Source organism: Trichechus manatus, unplaced genomic scaffold, assembly GCF_000243295.1.
Source record: "Trichechus manatus latirostris isolate Lorelei unplaced genomic scaffold, TriManLat1.0 scaffold00069, whole genome shotgun sequence".
NCBI classification, from domain to species: Eukaryota; Metazoa; Chordata; class Mammalia; order Sirenia; family Trichechidae; genus Trichechus; species Trichechus manatus.
Window position 1 is genome coordinate 4,370,695 of NW_004444005.1, and position 17,045 is coordinate 4,387,739.

Consider the following 17,045-nt stretch of genomic DNA (forward strand, 5'->3'; position numbering starts at 1 on the left):
TAGGAATAACAAACATTTATTCAGAAATGGTTAATACACAGTCTTCTCCATTACTTGATGCCTCTTCCTCTCCTTCCGAACAAAAAGAAACAGAGATGGGTAATGTAATAGGAGTGGGAGGTGGAGAGGGAGACGAGGATAGAGTCCATCACCTTCCCTTCCCTGTTCCCCACAATGACGACCTGCAGAGCAGGGAGGCAAACAGTTTCCACCTCCCCAGTCTCCCATATGGCTATCCAAAGCACGGGCTCCAGACGGCCAGGAGGCTGTAGCTGGGCTCTATGGAACCAATGAACAAAGCACACCTGCCACGGGACCAGGAGCGGAAGGTAAAGTCATGCAGGCAGTATAGTTACCATTCCTACTGAGCAGAGTCCAAACACAAATCTGTTTCTAGCACCTGAGACACCAGATCCTACTGCCTTCTGGGTGCTCTCTTGGTAGAGTGGAGGAGGGATGTCTTCCAGATGCTGAGGAGAACTAAGTTTGTAACCACTCAAAGGGGAAAAAGGGAAGAAAAGCAGAATCCCTGAAAGAACCCGAAAGCGGGCACCTTCCTTGGACATCCTAGGCCAACCTCAGAGCTGAAGGACTGAAGGTGTGTTCAAACCCTGAGTCCCTCCTGCCTGACAGATTTAGCTGTGGAAACATGAATTTCTAAGTGTTTTCCACTAGGCTACCCCCCGCAGGTCCTCAGAGGCTCTCAGTGTTCCAGGGCCTGGAGCTCTAGCCCTGTGTCTTTCACATCACTTGCTATTGCTTTTGGAGAGTTCCCGCCTGCTCCCCAGCTCACTCTGGCTGACAGCCTGGGCTCCCTTCAGTTCCAACAAATCAACAGGAGACTGTATTCAGGGAAGCCTCAGCTGCCAGGGACCATGATGGAGAACTACCCACTGGCTTGCCTGGAACAGCTGCTCTGCTCCCTTAACCACCGACTGCCAAAGCAGGAAAATACCCCTCTGGTCACTGATGGATGAGCCACCCACAGGGTAGGGGACAGTATCCCTTGGTGGCAGCTGGGTATGTCCCTCTCAGCATTCCTGTTGTCCTGTAAGACGTCTGAGGCCAGAAAGCAAGAGACAAGGGCAAGCTGCAGCCAACATCTCGCATTCAAATAATCCCCCAAACCCACAATGCCAAAGAACGGGAAGCATCTGAAAAGTCCAGCAAGTGAAGAGTTGACTCAGCTAGCATCTGAACCAAACCCAGGGTGTGATGAATGCCATGCCAGACTGGGACAGGTAACAATGCAGCCCCTCCCAGCAGTGACACCCAGAAGGCTAAGACAGCTGGGACAGGGCATTTGGTATAACCCAAGAAAAAAGGGAAACATGAACTTTGACAATGTACTTTGGGTTGCCAGAAATGGCAAGAGCCTTCCAAGCCAAGAGCTGGGGTGCACCCTCATAGCAGTGCAGCAATTCACCTGCCCTTGCCACGTGGCCCTCTCCGGGACACCACGTCTAGAACTAATCACGGTGAGAGAACAGGGGCCTGTGACCCGATCCCCACCCAGGCTCACTGTCGAGCTATTCCGGATCCCCTTATGATGGCAGGGGTTGGTGCCCCCCTTACCTCCTGGAAAAAGCAGTCTCCTTCAAACAGCCCCAGCCCTGCATCCCACAGGACCACAAGAGGACAACCCAGACAACTGAGTGCTACATTTCCACATAAGAATTCAGTCTGGGGCCGAGCTTAGAGGGAGGAAGGACACACTCTGAGAAACACAAGCCTGTCTTGATGACGAGGTGGAGAACAGAAAAAACATACCACAGGGACATTAACGAACAGAAGAGCACAGGGTGGAACACAACACAGAAAGGCGGGTCCCGTCCAGTGAGGAGATCTCTACCCCGGCGGCCCTCCCCACTCTCGGGGCCTCCAGTCCGATGGCCCATTGGTCACAAGCTTGGCTTTGGGAAACAGAGCCACCCTCCTCTGTCCCCAGAACACTCTGGCTGCCTCACTGCCCCACTCAAAGTTTGATTTTGAATTCTGTGGGCTGTGTAGTCACAGAGGCCCCTGAAGACTTGAAGAGCGCTTTCAGGATGGTGTCGGGGTCCACTTCAGCAGGAGGGTTGGATGAGGAGACAGAATTCACCCTGCGAGGCAGCTCACTCTCCTTTTTCACTGAGGGGCTGTCACTCAGCCGCCTGTGGGGAGCAAAGAAGAGTCAAAATCCTTGCCAGTTTTTCCTAAGATGGGGAGGGGATCCACCATTTACTGAGCATCTGTTATGAGCTAGACACTGAGCGTCATGCTTCCATACCCCTTCATCTCATTTCATCTTGTAGCAAATCTATCATTTTTCTTATTTACTGATGAGAAAACTGAGATGCAGCCTGCCTGTTCTGGGTCCCAAGTTTAGGAACCGCTGCATGTCCCGCCCCTCCAGGTGGTCACATAATATATTAGCATACAGCACATTCTGAGATGGCCTGAAGTAAAGAAATCGATTTAACTCTTTTGTGCCCAATGTTTCCCAAACTCATCAGGTCACAAAACCATTTTTCCTGGAACAAAGTTTAAGAAACTTGTTCAAATCACACAGTTTATTTCTCAGCTTTCAAGTCCTGGTCCTTCTAAATTTCAAAGCCTATTTCAGGCCTGCCCTGTACCCGCTAAGCCCTCCCCCAATTAAAGCAGCTAATCACCTTTATTCTCCAGCATGGCTGCCCATTCATTTCCTTCTAGGCTCATCACAGTTTGTAGCCAAGCACAGCAGCTGACCAGTGTGAGAACTCAGTAAGGGCAGGGACCATGTCCTGCTCCCACTGACACACCCAGCACCTAGCACACTGCTGAGCACAAGCAGCTCACAATGAACATTAGGTGAACAAGTGCATGTAATTCCAAATACTGCCTTTGTATTTTAACAAACCATTTCTATTTGTGTTAAAGGCACTACTAACTTCCAGTGGTAAACTCAACCACTTAAAACTTTAATGAAGTTTAATACTCTTTCTTAGAGTGCCTTTCAATTTCCCAGTAATTAAGATGAGAAACTGAAAAACTCCCCATAACCCCAAAGCAAGGGTCAAGGAGGAGAAGGCACACTGGCTGGGAGTCAGGACACCTGGTGACACTCCAGGTTCTGCCAGGCACTGGCCAAGTGACTGTGGCAGGTCCAATATCCTCCCTGGGTCTCTGTCTCCTCATCTATAAAATGATGTCCTGCCATTTATGCACTGTGTCCTGCCACAAACAGCTTATACATCTTGGGCTCCAAAGAAGTCCTCAGTCCCGGGCCAGGCACGTATACCCAGGTGTGTGTAACAAAATGAGAGGCAGCACCTGGTACGCATCCCCATCCAAATTAGTCACAACAAGTGGAGATTTCTTTTCCCTTGGTCGATGCCTGCAATTGTGCAGAGGAGGACAGGACTGGCCTGCTCTCCACTCTCATCTCAGGTGTTTCTAAACTTATGTGTAAAACTGAGAACGAGGTCTTAATGACAGACCCTGTGGGGACAATCCCCTGGGGAAATGACAAGACAAGCCACTTTGTTCCAATTTGAGCCCCGTGATGCAGAATAAAAAGAGATGATCACACCCAGTAAGTGAGCAGAAAAGCTCCGCCCCACCCCAGTCCCCCTGCCTTTGGAACTTACAGCAGGATGGGCTGGTCTGAGGTGATAACGTTCCCATTCATGTGAAGGTTGCACTTCATTGGTTGCCCTGGAAAAACAAAAAAAGAGAAGGCTCTGATGTGAGTCCTCAGCTCCTCACACAGAACAACAAGGGCTGCTACCTCCATTACCAAGGGTCAAAGCACCCACCAAGGGCAGCTCTGGCTCCACAGCCAGGGATGGGGCTGCTGGCTTTCAGCCAAGTCCGGAGACTGAAAATCCCAGGGTGTGAGATCCAGGAAACCTCCGGATGATAGCAACAAGAAGCAAAGGAGCAACACACCTTGCTTCATATGGGAGGAAAGATGAGAGTCGGAGTGAGGGGCAATGGTGTTCTGTGTAGAGCCACTGAAAACGGTAAGGCTATTAGTAAGGGAGACGCTGATGTAGGGACACGGAGAAGAGATCCAAAGCATATGCACAGACTTCTGCTTTGTTCCTGAAGGCTTAACTGCCACAAGGCCTGTACTCCCACTATAAACAACTAGAAAACCAAAGAAAATAAGTAAAACTGCTTTCAGATACCAGACAACAGGTAGTTCAGGACTGCAGTCTCTGGGAGAAGGAAAACATGAGAGGAGTCCTAAGCCCAGCTTACCACCTGGAGGCAGTTCCAGGCCACAGCACAGGAGGGGAACCAGACAGAGACAAGTGGTCTTGATGAGGACAAGAGAGAAGACTGTATTCAGAGAAGCCAAGGCAGCTAGAGTTTGTGGGGCCAGGTTCTAAAGAAGAAAGAATTCCAGCAATCTGCAGAGGTCCCCTTGGACCTGTGGCTAAATACTAATGTATACATGCACAGAGTGAAACTTCATGAGGCCAGGAAAGCAGAACTTCCAAACAAACAGTACCTACCGGGCAACTATAGGGAGAACACACAGAGGGCACACGAGGCCAGGAGTTCTTCAAGGTCCCTACGGCCACAGTGGAGACAGCCTGCTGAATACGCAAGGCAATCCAATAGTCCAGCAGGGTCATGCCTTAGAAGTGTGGCGAAATTAGCTCAAGAATAAAGGCTACTCCAGATCCGTCCTAAGAGAGCTTTCCAAGCCTCAAAAAGATCATACAAATCTGCAAATAACTACTTGCAAAAAACATACATTTTAAAGGAATACAATAAAATACAGCACTCAACAACGTAAAAATAAATGCCCAGCATCCAATCAATAATTTATAGACATATAAAGGAGGAAAATGTGCTCCATAACCAGAAGGAAAATCAGTAAGAAGTCAGATCTAGATCATTCTCGCTGTGTATTACTAAGTCTTTATGACTTTTGTGCACAACTAAATACTGTATCATGACAAAAAGATTGAGTAAGTGATAAATAGTGAATTTGGTGGTTTCAGAAATGTATAATCACCCAGAAGAAAATAATGGTGTGATTTGGGGAGGTTTTTGCTGTTGTTTTTTGGGGCTTTTTTTTTGGCAAGAGATAGTGGTTGTTTTCTGTTCTTTTTGGCTGTGCATTAAGGATGCTTGTACATAATGTGTGCACACCACTTTTGTTCTTGGTTTGTAAATGAACTTTTATAAACTTTACCTTTTTTATACATAAACAAGTTTCTTAAGGCTACCTTTGTATTCTCCTGTACCTCCTGAGCCTTGAACTTTGACCTCTGCAGCAATAAAGCAGCGTTTCTATGACACACAAGGTCATTTTTTAAGAAAAAGAATGCACAGAGTTGTTACATTTTTAAGTGCTGCATTTAAAAGATACAGTTACTCAGAATACTTTAGTTTGATTAAATTCTTGCAAAGTATCGCTACTGTAATTTGTGATAACAATGCTGTGCCCTAAAGTGTATTTTTTTTTACTCATAGACAATTTATTATGGCATATCGGCACGATTTCTGCTTAGATAATATGCCACTACATTCTGTTAATCATTAGGTGTGACTGAATTTCTTTTGCTGTTATTAAAAATCTCAAATTTCTAAATCTACAGAATAAAACTTTTTAAAATTAAAAAAAGTCAGATCTAGAAATGAAAGATATGATGGAATTAGCAGACAATGACATTAAAACAGCTATTATAACATTAACCAAAGCTATCCACTGCCATTGATTCCAACTCACAGCAACCCTATAGGACAGAGCAGAATGGCCCCATAGGGTTTCCAAGGCTGCAAATCTTTATGGATATCTTTATGGATATCTTTCCTCCCAGCCAAGCATGTAACCACTGCACCACCAGGGCTCCTTAGAGTTTCCAAGGAGCACCTGGTGGATTCAAACTGCCAACCTTTTTGGTTAGCAGCTGTAGCTCTTAACCACTACGCTACCAAGGTTTCCATTATACCACTAAGGAGATGCAAATAAAGCTACAATGAGACATCATTTCACTCCCATTAGGATGGCTAAAAAAAAGAGGAAAATAACAATTGCTGATGAGGATGCAGAGAAATCGGAACCCTCATCCATTGCTGGTGGGAACACAAAACGGTACAGCTGCTGTGGAAAACAGTTTTTGACAAATCCTCAAAAAGTGAAAAACAGAGCTACCATGTGACCCAGCAATCCCATTCTCAGGTATATACCCACGAGACTTGAAGGCACAATGACACTAACAGACACATGTACACCAAAGTTCACTGCAGCACTATGCCCGATAGCCAAAAGGAGGAAACAACTCAAATATGGTCCATACACACCTACACACACAATGGAGTACTACTCAGCCATAGAGAGAAATGAAGTTGTGATGCACACGACAACATGGATGACCCCTGAATACATCATGCTAAGTAAAATGAGTCAATCTCAAAAGGACAAATACAGTATGAGTTCATTAATACGGAACACTTAAAATAGGCAAATGTATAGAGATCAGAGTTTAACAGTGGTTACCAGGGGTAGGAGGGAAAGGGAAAGAGGGAAATTTTTATTTAGCTAGCACTGAGTTTCTGTTTATGGGAATGGAAAATATGGCAATTGATTCTGGTGATGGCTGCATAACATAATTAATTGGTTTCAGTGAACTGTGCAAATGACAAATGTTGAACTGGCAAATATGTTATCTATATATATTTTTACAACAACCAGAAAACAGCTATTATAAATATGTAGGATATACTCAAGGAGGTAAAGGAAAGCATGAACATGAGGAGGAAAGAAATGGAAAATATAAGAGAGATCCAAACTGAATTTCTAAAGTTTCTAAAATGAAAAACTCACTGAATTAATAAAAGATTAGACAATGCACAAGAAACAAATCTGTGAACACGAAGACAAACAACAGGAACTATGTAAAATGAAACAAAATAATGACATTAAACTATAGGACAATATTAAGTGGCCTAAAATACTGGTCTCATAAAGAAAAAGAAGAAACACTTGAAATGACGGCTTAAGTTTTTCCACATTTGTTGAAAAGTATAAACCCACAGATCCAAGAAGCTCTATGAAACCCAAGCAGAATAATCTTAAAGAAAATCACACTGAAGCACATGACTATCACATTGCTGAAAACCAGGAATAAAACCTAAAAGCAGCCAGACCAAAAAAAGACATTATCTACAGACAAGATGAAAATGACAACATAGAAACTATGCAGCCAGAAGGCAATGAAATATTTAAAAGTACTTAAAGAAAAACTGCCAACTCAGAATATGATACCCAGTGAAAATATCTTTCAAAACTCAAAAGTGAAATAAAAGCTTTCTTCAGACAAACCAACCTGAAAGAATTCATTGCCACCAGACCTGTACTGCAAGAAATGATAAAGGCAACTCTTCAGCCAGAAAAAAACTGGTACCATATCAAAATCTGGAACTATACAAAGCAAAGAAAGATGCCAGAAATGGTAACTATGTGGATAAACACTATTTTTGCCTCACATTTTAATCAATTAAAACATAACTGATTTTAAAAATATGTACTGATTAAGAGTAGGGTTGCACAGGCAATTACTGTAATTGATGTCAGTAAGTTGTACACCTGTAAAAAGCTGAACTTGCAGAAACTGTGTGTGTGATATATTTACAATGAGGACCAGAAAAAACCTCATGGGGTTTGGTTCCTTGGTCACAGTTTCATAGAACATCCCAGTTAACTGGTCTAATGACGTGTTTAGTGTTTCTGTTCTACCTCCTAGTTCGTTGTGTAGTGTCTGGGGTCTTAAAAGCTTGTAAGCAGCCATCCAAGGCACAACAATTGGTCTCTATTTGCCTGTAGCAACAGAGGAAGGAGAATCAGGAATAGGAGGAGGATATGGAATGTGTGAATAGCTGCCTCCATGAACGTCGGCCTCCTCTGCCATGAGACCAGAAGAACTGGACGGTGCCTAGCTACCATTACTAACATTTTGATCAAAGATCCTATAGACAAATCCTGATCAAAAGGGGAAAAATGCAGAACAGAACTTCAAATTCTCATAGACTCCAGACTTTCTGGAGTCATGAGGGATGGATGAACCCCAGAAACTACTGCTCTGAGATAATCTTTAAAACTTAAACTAAAAATATACCCTGAAATCTTCTTAAAAGCAAACAATAACTTAGCTAAGCTAGTAAAAAAACATCTGCCTTGAGCATTGTGCTCTTTTAAGAACTATCTATATGGGATCGAAGTGACAACAGTAACTCGAAAGATTAGATAGGAACCTTTGGGGGCAGTGAGTTTGTTAATGGGGGAGGAACAACTCAGAAAAGGAGGGTGAGAATGGTTGTACAACTCGGAAAGTGTAATCAGTTGTCAGTGAATTGTACATGTAGAAACTGTTGAATTGGTGCATGTTTTGCTGCTGTAGTCTTGACAACAAAATAAATTTAAAAAAAAATTGGTAAGAACAATTTCCAGAACAGCAGACTGAGGGATTCCACAGACTCTCTAGTGAAACAACCTTCAGTGTTGAAAACTACTAAAAAAAATTTAAAGTCTCTGGAAACTGTCCTAAGGGCATACAGCAATTGAAGAAACACTTGTTCAAGAAAATCTACTGCACCTCAGTAAGAACAGTGAGTCTGCGGCATTTGAACTATGAACTGCTGTCCCCAGGCCCCTAGGTGAGTGTCATTAGGTTCTACCCTGGACGGGTGCAGCCAAGAACACAGGGCTTCCTCTCTACCCAGCTCTCAGACTAGGGCTATGTATCTCCCCAGAAGGGAGAGGGAGTCAGCATTTCTCACCCCTCCTGGCTCTGTAATGCCAAGGCTCTACTCCAGGCATAGAGACTCAGAGGTCTAGGACTCCCTTCCTACATCCAGCTCCAATTCATTAGGGTGAAAGTTTTACCACAAAGTAGCAAACCAAGAATACTCGGGCCCCAACTGCCATCAACCCAGCTTGCTCGTAGGATGAAGGTTCAACAGTAGGAAAGGCAGGCCGAGAAGACCAAAGGCTACCATGCCTGCCCAGAGCCCTACTCATAAAGTAGTGGTGTCACTCTTGAGAAGTGGGCCTCTGTCCCTACCACAAGCTCTGGAGCACTGGCTCAGAAATTTTGCCCAGGGGGAAGAGACAGGCCATAAGAAGAGAACTCTAAAGCTCTCCCTAAAAGAACTGACTTTATTTGAAACAGACTGTGGAAAATTCAAGCTTAAAAGTGTTCGCTAAAACAACGGAGATTCTGGTGGTCAGCAATCAAGAGGAAACTGGTAAACTCTATGAGAGCAACAAGTTAAATCATTTGTCAGCTAGTTTATCAGGGAGAACCAGGGAAAGGCATAGCTAAGAAGAGCCCTCACCAGGTAAAAACAAACCTCAAAGACTGACCTCAAAAACGACCCCTACAAAGGAGTTTGAATTTAACTGGATCAGACTGTGGAGCAATTCATGCCCTAGGGCACTGTCAAAAACAATAGAGCAATCAACTGGCAATTAATGGAGGTTAACAGCCCTGGTGGCACAATGGTTAAGCATTCAGTTACTGAGAATTTGGTGGTTCGAACTCCCCATCTCACAAAGATTGTTGTTGTTAGGTGCCATGGAGTCAGTTCCAACTCACAGAGACCCTATGTACAAAAGAATGAAACACTGCCTGGTCCAATGCCGTTCTCTCAATCGTTGCTATGTTTGAGCCCACTGCTGCAGCCACTATGTCCATCCATCTGGTTCAGCAGCCAAACACTTAACCATTGTGCCAGCGGAGCTGCTTTTGATACATGTTGTTGTTGTTAGGTGCCGTCGCGTTGGTTCTGACTCAGAGCGACCCCATGTACAAAAGAACAAAACACTGCCTGGTCCTGTGCCATCCTCACAATCGTTGCTATGCTTGACCCCACTGGTGCAGCCACTATGTCAATCCATCTGGTTGAGGGTCTTCCTCTCTTTCACCGACCCTCTACTTTACCAAGCATGATGTCCTTCACCACGGACTGATCCCTCTTGATACCATGTCCAAAGTACATGAGACAGTCTTGCCATCCTCACTTCTAAGGAGCATTCTGGCTGTACCTCTTCCAAGACAGATTTAGTCGTTCTTCTGGCAGTCCATGGTATATTCAATATTCTTCACCAGCACCACAATTCAAAAGCATCAATTTTTCTTCAGTCTTCCTTATTCATTGTCCAGCTTTCGCACGTATATGAGGTGACTGAAAATACCATGGCTTGGGTTAGGGGCGCCTTAGTGCTCAAAGTGGCATCTTTGCTTTTTTAACACTTTAAAGAGGTCTTTTGCAGCAGATCTGCCCAATGCAATACATCGTTTGATTTCTTGACTGCTGCTTCCACAGGCGTTAACTGTGGATCCAAATAAAACGAAATCCTTGACAACTTAAATATTTTTTGTTTATCATTATGTTGCTTATTGGTCCAGTTGTGAGGATTTTTGTTTTCTTTATGTTGAGGTGTAATCCATATGTAGTCTTTGATCTTCATCACTAAGTGCTTCAAGTCTTCTTCACTTTCCGCCCGGGAAATCCCATGGGGCAGTTCTACTCTGTCCAACAGGGTTGCTATGAGTGGGACTTGATGGCACACAACAACAGCTAGATGTGACACCAATATGGTTTAACAGCTTAATACAGAGAAAAGAGAAAAGAGACAGCGCGAGCTCTGTTAACGCCGTGTCATCCAAGGGTGACTGTGCATGTGCCCAAGGCTGCATCTTCTGAGGGACATCAGAAGTTGCAAGCTGTGAGGGAAATAGATTTCAGTGAAATAGTGCAGCCAAGTCACTAACAAATAAACAAGCAAACAAAAACAAGAACCAGTCCCAGAAGGGGTTTGGGAGTTAGCATCCAGAGTCGCTATAATACAGCATCTAAAACATCCAGCTTCCAACAAAAAAATTTCAAAACATGCAAAGAAACAGAAAAGTGCGACCCAGACAGTGAAAAACGAGCAAGCAACAGAAACTGCCTGTGGCAGGGCCCAGATGTAGGAATTAACTGAGATTTCACAGCAGCCATTAAACATATGCTCCAACTAAAAGAAACCATGCTTAAAGTAAGGGAAGGTACAACAATGTCTCATCAAGTAGAAAACATCAATATAGATAGAGAAATAATACGAAAGAACCATATGTAAACCCTGGAGGTGAAAATTACAATAACTAAATGAAAAATTCATAGAGGCGCTCAACAGTAGATCTGAACTGTTAAAAATAACAACTTGGAAATAAATTGATAAGAGATTATCCAGTCCAAAGAACATAAAGAAAAAGAATGAAGAAAATGAACAGAGCCTCAGAGAAATGTGTGATACCATTAAGCACACCAACATATGCATACTGGGAATAAAAAAAGGAGGAGAGGAGGGAGAAAGGAACATAAAAAAATATTAGAAGAAATAATGGCTAAAAACTTCCCGAATTTGATGAGAAATTAATCTACACATCTATGGAGCTCAATGAATTTCAAGCACGATAAACACAAAGAGAACCACACACAGGCACAACATAGTAAAAATGGGAAAAGGCAAAAAATCTTGAAAGTAGCAAGAGAAAAACGGTTTAAGGAAACTCCAATAAGATGAACAGCTAACTTCTTATTAGAAACAATGGAGGTCAAGAGCAGTGGTATGACATATTCAAAGTTCTGGGAGAAACAAACCGTCAACCAAGAATTTTATATACAACAAAATGATCTTTCAAAAATGAAAGCAAAATAAAGACATTCCCAGATAAACAAAAACTAAGAGAATTTGTAGCTAGCAGATCTGTCTTACAAGAAATACCACAGAAAGTTCTTCAGGCTGTAAGCAAGTGACCCAGACAATAATATGAGCACCAGTAAAAGTAATTATGCAATTATAAAAAAGATAATAAAGGCATATTTCTTCTGTTTCCTTCTCTTAACTGATTTAAAAAGGCAATTCTATGAACAACATGTATATAATAGTATTTTTGGGCCTACAGCATACAGAAACGTAATATATTTCACAATAACAGCACAAAGAAGGTGCATGGGGGCAAAGCTGCATGGGAGTAAGGAAATGACACCAGATAATAACTTGAATCCACAGGAACAAATGAAGAGAACAAGAAATTGTAAATCAGAAGTTTAATATAAAAAACTCTGTAAATATATATTTGCTCCCCTTTATTCTCTCAGCTTCTTTAAAGGGCATATGATTATATAAAGTAATAATTATAAAAACGTATTGTTATGTCTGTAACATAAACGTGGTACGTGTAACAGTGGCACCAAAAAGGAAGAAAGAGATTAGAAAAGAGCTATATAGAGGTAATGTTTCTGCATCTCACTGGAATTAAGCTGGTATAAATCTGAAGTAGATTCTGATAAATTAAGAGGTATGTTGTCTAAGTCCTTAAGTAATCACTATAAAAAAAAATGACTCAATTAATAAAGTAAAAAAAATTGAAGGAATTCGCAGTGTGATGGATCTGCTTTTATATGACCTTTCTTACCACAGTCTCGTAACTCAAGTTGATTGGGTGACCCATGCAAATAAGGTATATGGAACCCTAACGAAGGGACTGGTCAGTTCTGCTATCCCACTAGGATTAAACTGAGCCATCCCAGAGACGGAAAGAGAGGATCTCACCACCATCAAGGAAGAAGAGCTAGGACCAGAGCTTGTCCTTTGGACCCAAGGATCACTGCGCTGAGAAGCTCCTGGAACCAGGAGATGAGAGAGAAAGAGCTCTAACACTGTAAACAGCCAGAAGTGGTGGCAGAGAAACAGCATCAGCAGAGGGAGGAGATCGGTAGGAGCTGAGTACTTCCGGGCAGGAGGCTTGCTGGCGGAGCAGGGTGCTTCCAGGCACTCGGAGGAGCTAGGTTTAAGCACCTTTGGGCCGAGCTTACTGGCGGAGTGGGGTGCCTTGCGCATTTATCTATAGAGCTAAAAGAGCTCTGAAACACTTGCCAGAGCAGGACAGAGGCTGAGGGGCCAGAGAGAGGCATGCCTGTGGGCATGGCTGAGAAGAGGCTATCCTGATGGAAGAAATGTATCCCGTGCGTTCCTGAACATGAATTGTAACCTGTTACTTTCCTAATAAACCCCATAATTATGAGTACTGGCTGTGAGTTCTGTGTGGCCACTTGCAATGAACTGTTCAACTCAGCAGAGAAGTAAAGAATGCCATGGGAGGGACAGCTGGTGTCAGAATTGGTGAAGATGGTGGAGAGAGGAAGTATGTCTGACCTCCACCTCACAGTAATCAGCCTTGGGCTGTTGATCTTGATTCTCCTTCCTCCTTGTGAAGTCAGAGGAGACCAGACACCACTGCCGCACCTTTTTTACAGAATTAAAATGTTACTCTAGAAAATATTCCTGTAATGCAAAAGAAAGCCATAACAGAGGAGTAGAGGAATAAAAAGATGTTAAGACATAGAAAAGAAAAAATAAACTGGCAGACATAAATTCAACTATTATCAATAATAAAAAAGCATAACAACGATTATGAAGATGGCTCAGGACCGGGCAGCGTTTCATTCTGTTGTACATAGGGTCGCTATGAGTCGGAACTGACTTGACAGCACCTAACAACAACATTATCAATAATAACACCAAATGTGAATGGATTAAATAATCCTATTAAAAGATTGTCAGAATGGATTTAAAAAACAACAGATCCAACTACATGCTGTCTATAGATATACTTCAGATTCAAAGATGTCAGAAGGCTGAAAGTACAAAGAATAGAAAAACATGTATCACAAACGTACCAACATTTAAAGCAAGCCCTCTGCCTTTGAGGAACCTGTAATTTGGCAGTAAGTAGACCACCATCTGGAAGGGGAAGGCTGTGGCTCCTATACTTCCCAGACAAGACCCTTTAAGAGAGGCATTCATGGAGAAATGGCATTTTCCTTCTAGCTGGAGCTGGGTGAAAAAAGTCCTGTGGAACTCACAATTCAGCACTCTCCAGAGACTGAGCAAACGTGCCTGCTCTTGGTGCAATGGGAACCCCCAGAGAGGTGATGGGACCTCCCACCCATCTCAGAGGAGGGCTTGCTCCTGAAGGCCTGCTGCTTGCCAGTGAGCAGAGTGAGGTGGCTGCGTTTTCCGACTTACCATCCAGACACCGGTTGTTGTACTTCTTATATGCTGTGATGGCATCATCCTTCTTCACAAAGACCACTTCTGCTACCCCAGGATGGACCAGCCGAGCCCGCTTGAGGGCTCCACACACACAGAAAAGCTCCTGCAAAGAACAAGAGGTGTTGGGTTGCAGAAAATTTCAGGCAGCCATCCTGACTGCCTGCCATCCACACACTCTGGGGGCTCCGGGTTGGCTGGTGGCTGCATCCCAGCTGCACGTGCCTAGCACCAATGATTTTGAGCAGGTTCCATTTTAAGTAGTGTTCCGGGGATGCTCACAGGCCTCAGCACAGGACCAGATAAGGGAACAAGCTGTGCTGGCAGTGAGAAATGAGCCTGGACTTACAAGCCTTGGAGTACCTGTGACTTTCAGCAAGTCACCACCAAAATCCTCCTGCCTCAGTGCCCACTCTCTCAATAAGGATCAGAGAGCTCTAGCATAAGAACAACAATATAGGTTCATCAAAGAAAGACAGTGGCTAATACATCACATGGGAATTTGTTAGAAATACAAATTCTGGAGCTCTACCCAGGGTGACTAACTATCTCAGTTTGCATGGATTGAGAGGTTTCCTGGGACACGGGGCTTTCAGTGCTAAAACTGGGACAGTCCCTGGGCAAACCAGGATAGTTGATTACCCCAAGTCAGACAGACCTGGGTTTAATCCCTGGGACTCTGCCTCCTATCAGCTGTGTGACCTCCAGAGACCTAAGCTCTCTGAGGCCAAGTTTTGTCTTGTGAAAACAGGAAGAAAAGGGCTGGCCTAGCCTACCTCCCAGGGTTGTTGAAAAGAGCGCAACTGAGATAATTTATAAGGCAGTGTTTTGTACACAGGTGTCCTCATTTTACATACACAGAGACTGACGCCAGAGAGGGAACACAGCCTGGTCAGGGCAGAGGGTGACTAGCACCCAAAAATTTCTTCTTTTGCAAATTACCCATCACAAGGCTGTGATGAGGACCAAAGAGAAGGCTCACGAAAAGGCCTTTGAAAGGACTTGCTTTAATGATAAAGGGGAAAATGTTAAAACATCAAAACCAAGATATGGAACTGAATGCTAGGTGAGAGCCTGATTTTATTGTTGTTGTTTAAATATTACATATTTCTATAGAAAAGAAGCAGGACTGATTATCGTTGGCATTTTCTCTGAATGGTGATCATTACAGACGATTAGTTTTCACTATCCTGCATTTTTAAAAATTCTACATACAAAGTGTCTGGCACATAGTACATGCTCATCAGTGGTAGCTGTTATTACTTATATAATCAGGGAAAATCTGGTTTAGTTCTTTATAAAGTGTCAAGTATTACACAAAGTAGGCTACAATTTCCCTTCTCACGTGCACTGTTCACTGGCATGCCTGTTAACAGAGAAAAGACGCTGCTGAGCCTGTTCAGCTCACACAATTAAAACCTTTAACAAGCATGGTGACCAGCGGGCTCTTACAAAACCTGGGACCTGGCTGAGAGAGAGGCTGGAGTCTCCAGCTGCATTCATTTTGTGATCTGACGGTTCAGAGTTAAAATGTTGCCTGGATTTCTAAACTCATGGCTTTTTGGTGGCTGAGTGAAAATGAGGTTGAAAAGGAAGTCTTGGCTGCTTCTGGCCCCTTCAACAGGCACCTGAGTTAGCTTTCATCCACAACTGGCATGGGTGAGACAGGACTGACTAGGAGGGCGATCCAGCTAACCACCAGATAACACCAGTTCATCTCATTCCTTTTACTCTGGCATCATCATGTAAAACCTCCGAAGGAGGCAGGAAATTGTGAAGCCTCGCAGGAAAATCTCAGTCACTGGATGTTGCACAGTGAGAATAAAGGATCCCATTTTGGATTTATTCAAGCACAGACATGCCCTGACCCTGAGATTCAAGCCAGGTACCTGGGACTGGTTAAGAAACTATGCAGCTAGTATTGACACAGCAGGCCTGACTGCTGTCCTCTGAAAAGCCTGCTTACAAGGTTGGCCCTTGGCTGGAATCTGGGAACTTAAGATTTCAGGAGGGTTCACACCATTCACAGAATTGATAAGAGTGGCTCACTGTGCTTAAACTGTTTGTGCCAACAACACGGTTTATGCTGAACACTCATTTCCCTTATGTGTGTCTGAATTTTGTAAGTGCTAGGTAGAGGGCACTTACATGACTAGCCCCCAATAAAAACCCTGGGCACTGAGTCTCTAGTGAGCTTCCCTGATAGACAATATTTCACATGTGCTGTCACAACTTGTTGCCAGAGGAATTAAGTATGCCTCCACTGAGGGCGAGGAGTCCGGAAGCATGCACCTAGTTTCCCCTGGACTTTGACCCATGTGCCTTTTTCCTTGGCTGATTTTGTTTCCTATTGCTGTAATAAATCTTAGCCATGAGTACAACTATATGCTGCGTCCTGTGAGTCCCCTTAGCAGATCATCAAAGCTGGAGGTGGTGCTGGAAACCCCGGACACAGAAGCAGTTTGAGATTAAAAATTCTGGCAGGCCACAGTACTCACAACAATGTCCTCTTCAGTGACTCGAGGGTGCAGATTATTCACAGTCATCTTGGTGCCTTCCAGGGGGCTGAGGACAGGCTGCCACACAGACAAGAGCGTTACCAGAGATCAGAGAACAGGTGTGTGCTCACACAAACAAAACTCATTCCTGGTAAGTGACCACAGAGGCCCAGAGGAAAGAATCATGGAGGGTCCATCACAAGAGGGCCCCTGGGACCTCAGTCCACCACACCCCCACCACCCTAGGCTAAGAAAGCGAACTCCTCATTTTATTCTGGGTCCTTTCAGGCCTCTCCTCTCAGCTTCTGCGTGGAATGCTGCTCATGTGTCAAGACCCACACAGCTCCAATGGTACTTTCTCCTTGAAGCCTCCCCATTTTGCTAGTGGAATTAGATGCTTTTTCCTCAGTGCTCCCAGGAGCTCTCTTCCGAGTAGACCTCTACTGGATCACTAGATACAAGGA

The 17,045-nt window shown here is 43.9% G+C and overlaps 1 protein-coding gene across 2 annotated transcripts in view; it reads right to left on the reverse strand.

The window, feature by feature from the left end:
* The window catches only part of POLDIP3 (DNA polymerase delta interacting protein 3), a 37,376-nt gene continuing 20,331 nt past the window's right edge, over positions 1-17,045 (reverse strand). For both annotated transcript variants that reach the window (XM_004379984.2, XM_004379985.2), the window contains 4 exons: positions 16,582-16,659; positions 14,060-14,189; positions 3,612-3,678; positions 1-2,153 (listed from right to left, as the gene is read on the reverse strand). In XM_004379984.2, the coding sequence (XP_004380041.1) occupies positions 1,976-2,153; positions 3,612-3,678; positions 14,060-14,189; positions 16,582-16,659 (453 nt within the window). In that variant the 3' untranslated portion in view covers positions 1-1,975. The remainder of the gene's footprint in view (positions 2,154-3,611; positions 3,679-14,059; positions 14,190-16,581; positions 16,660-17,045) is intronic.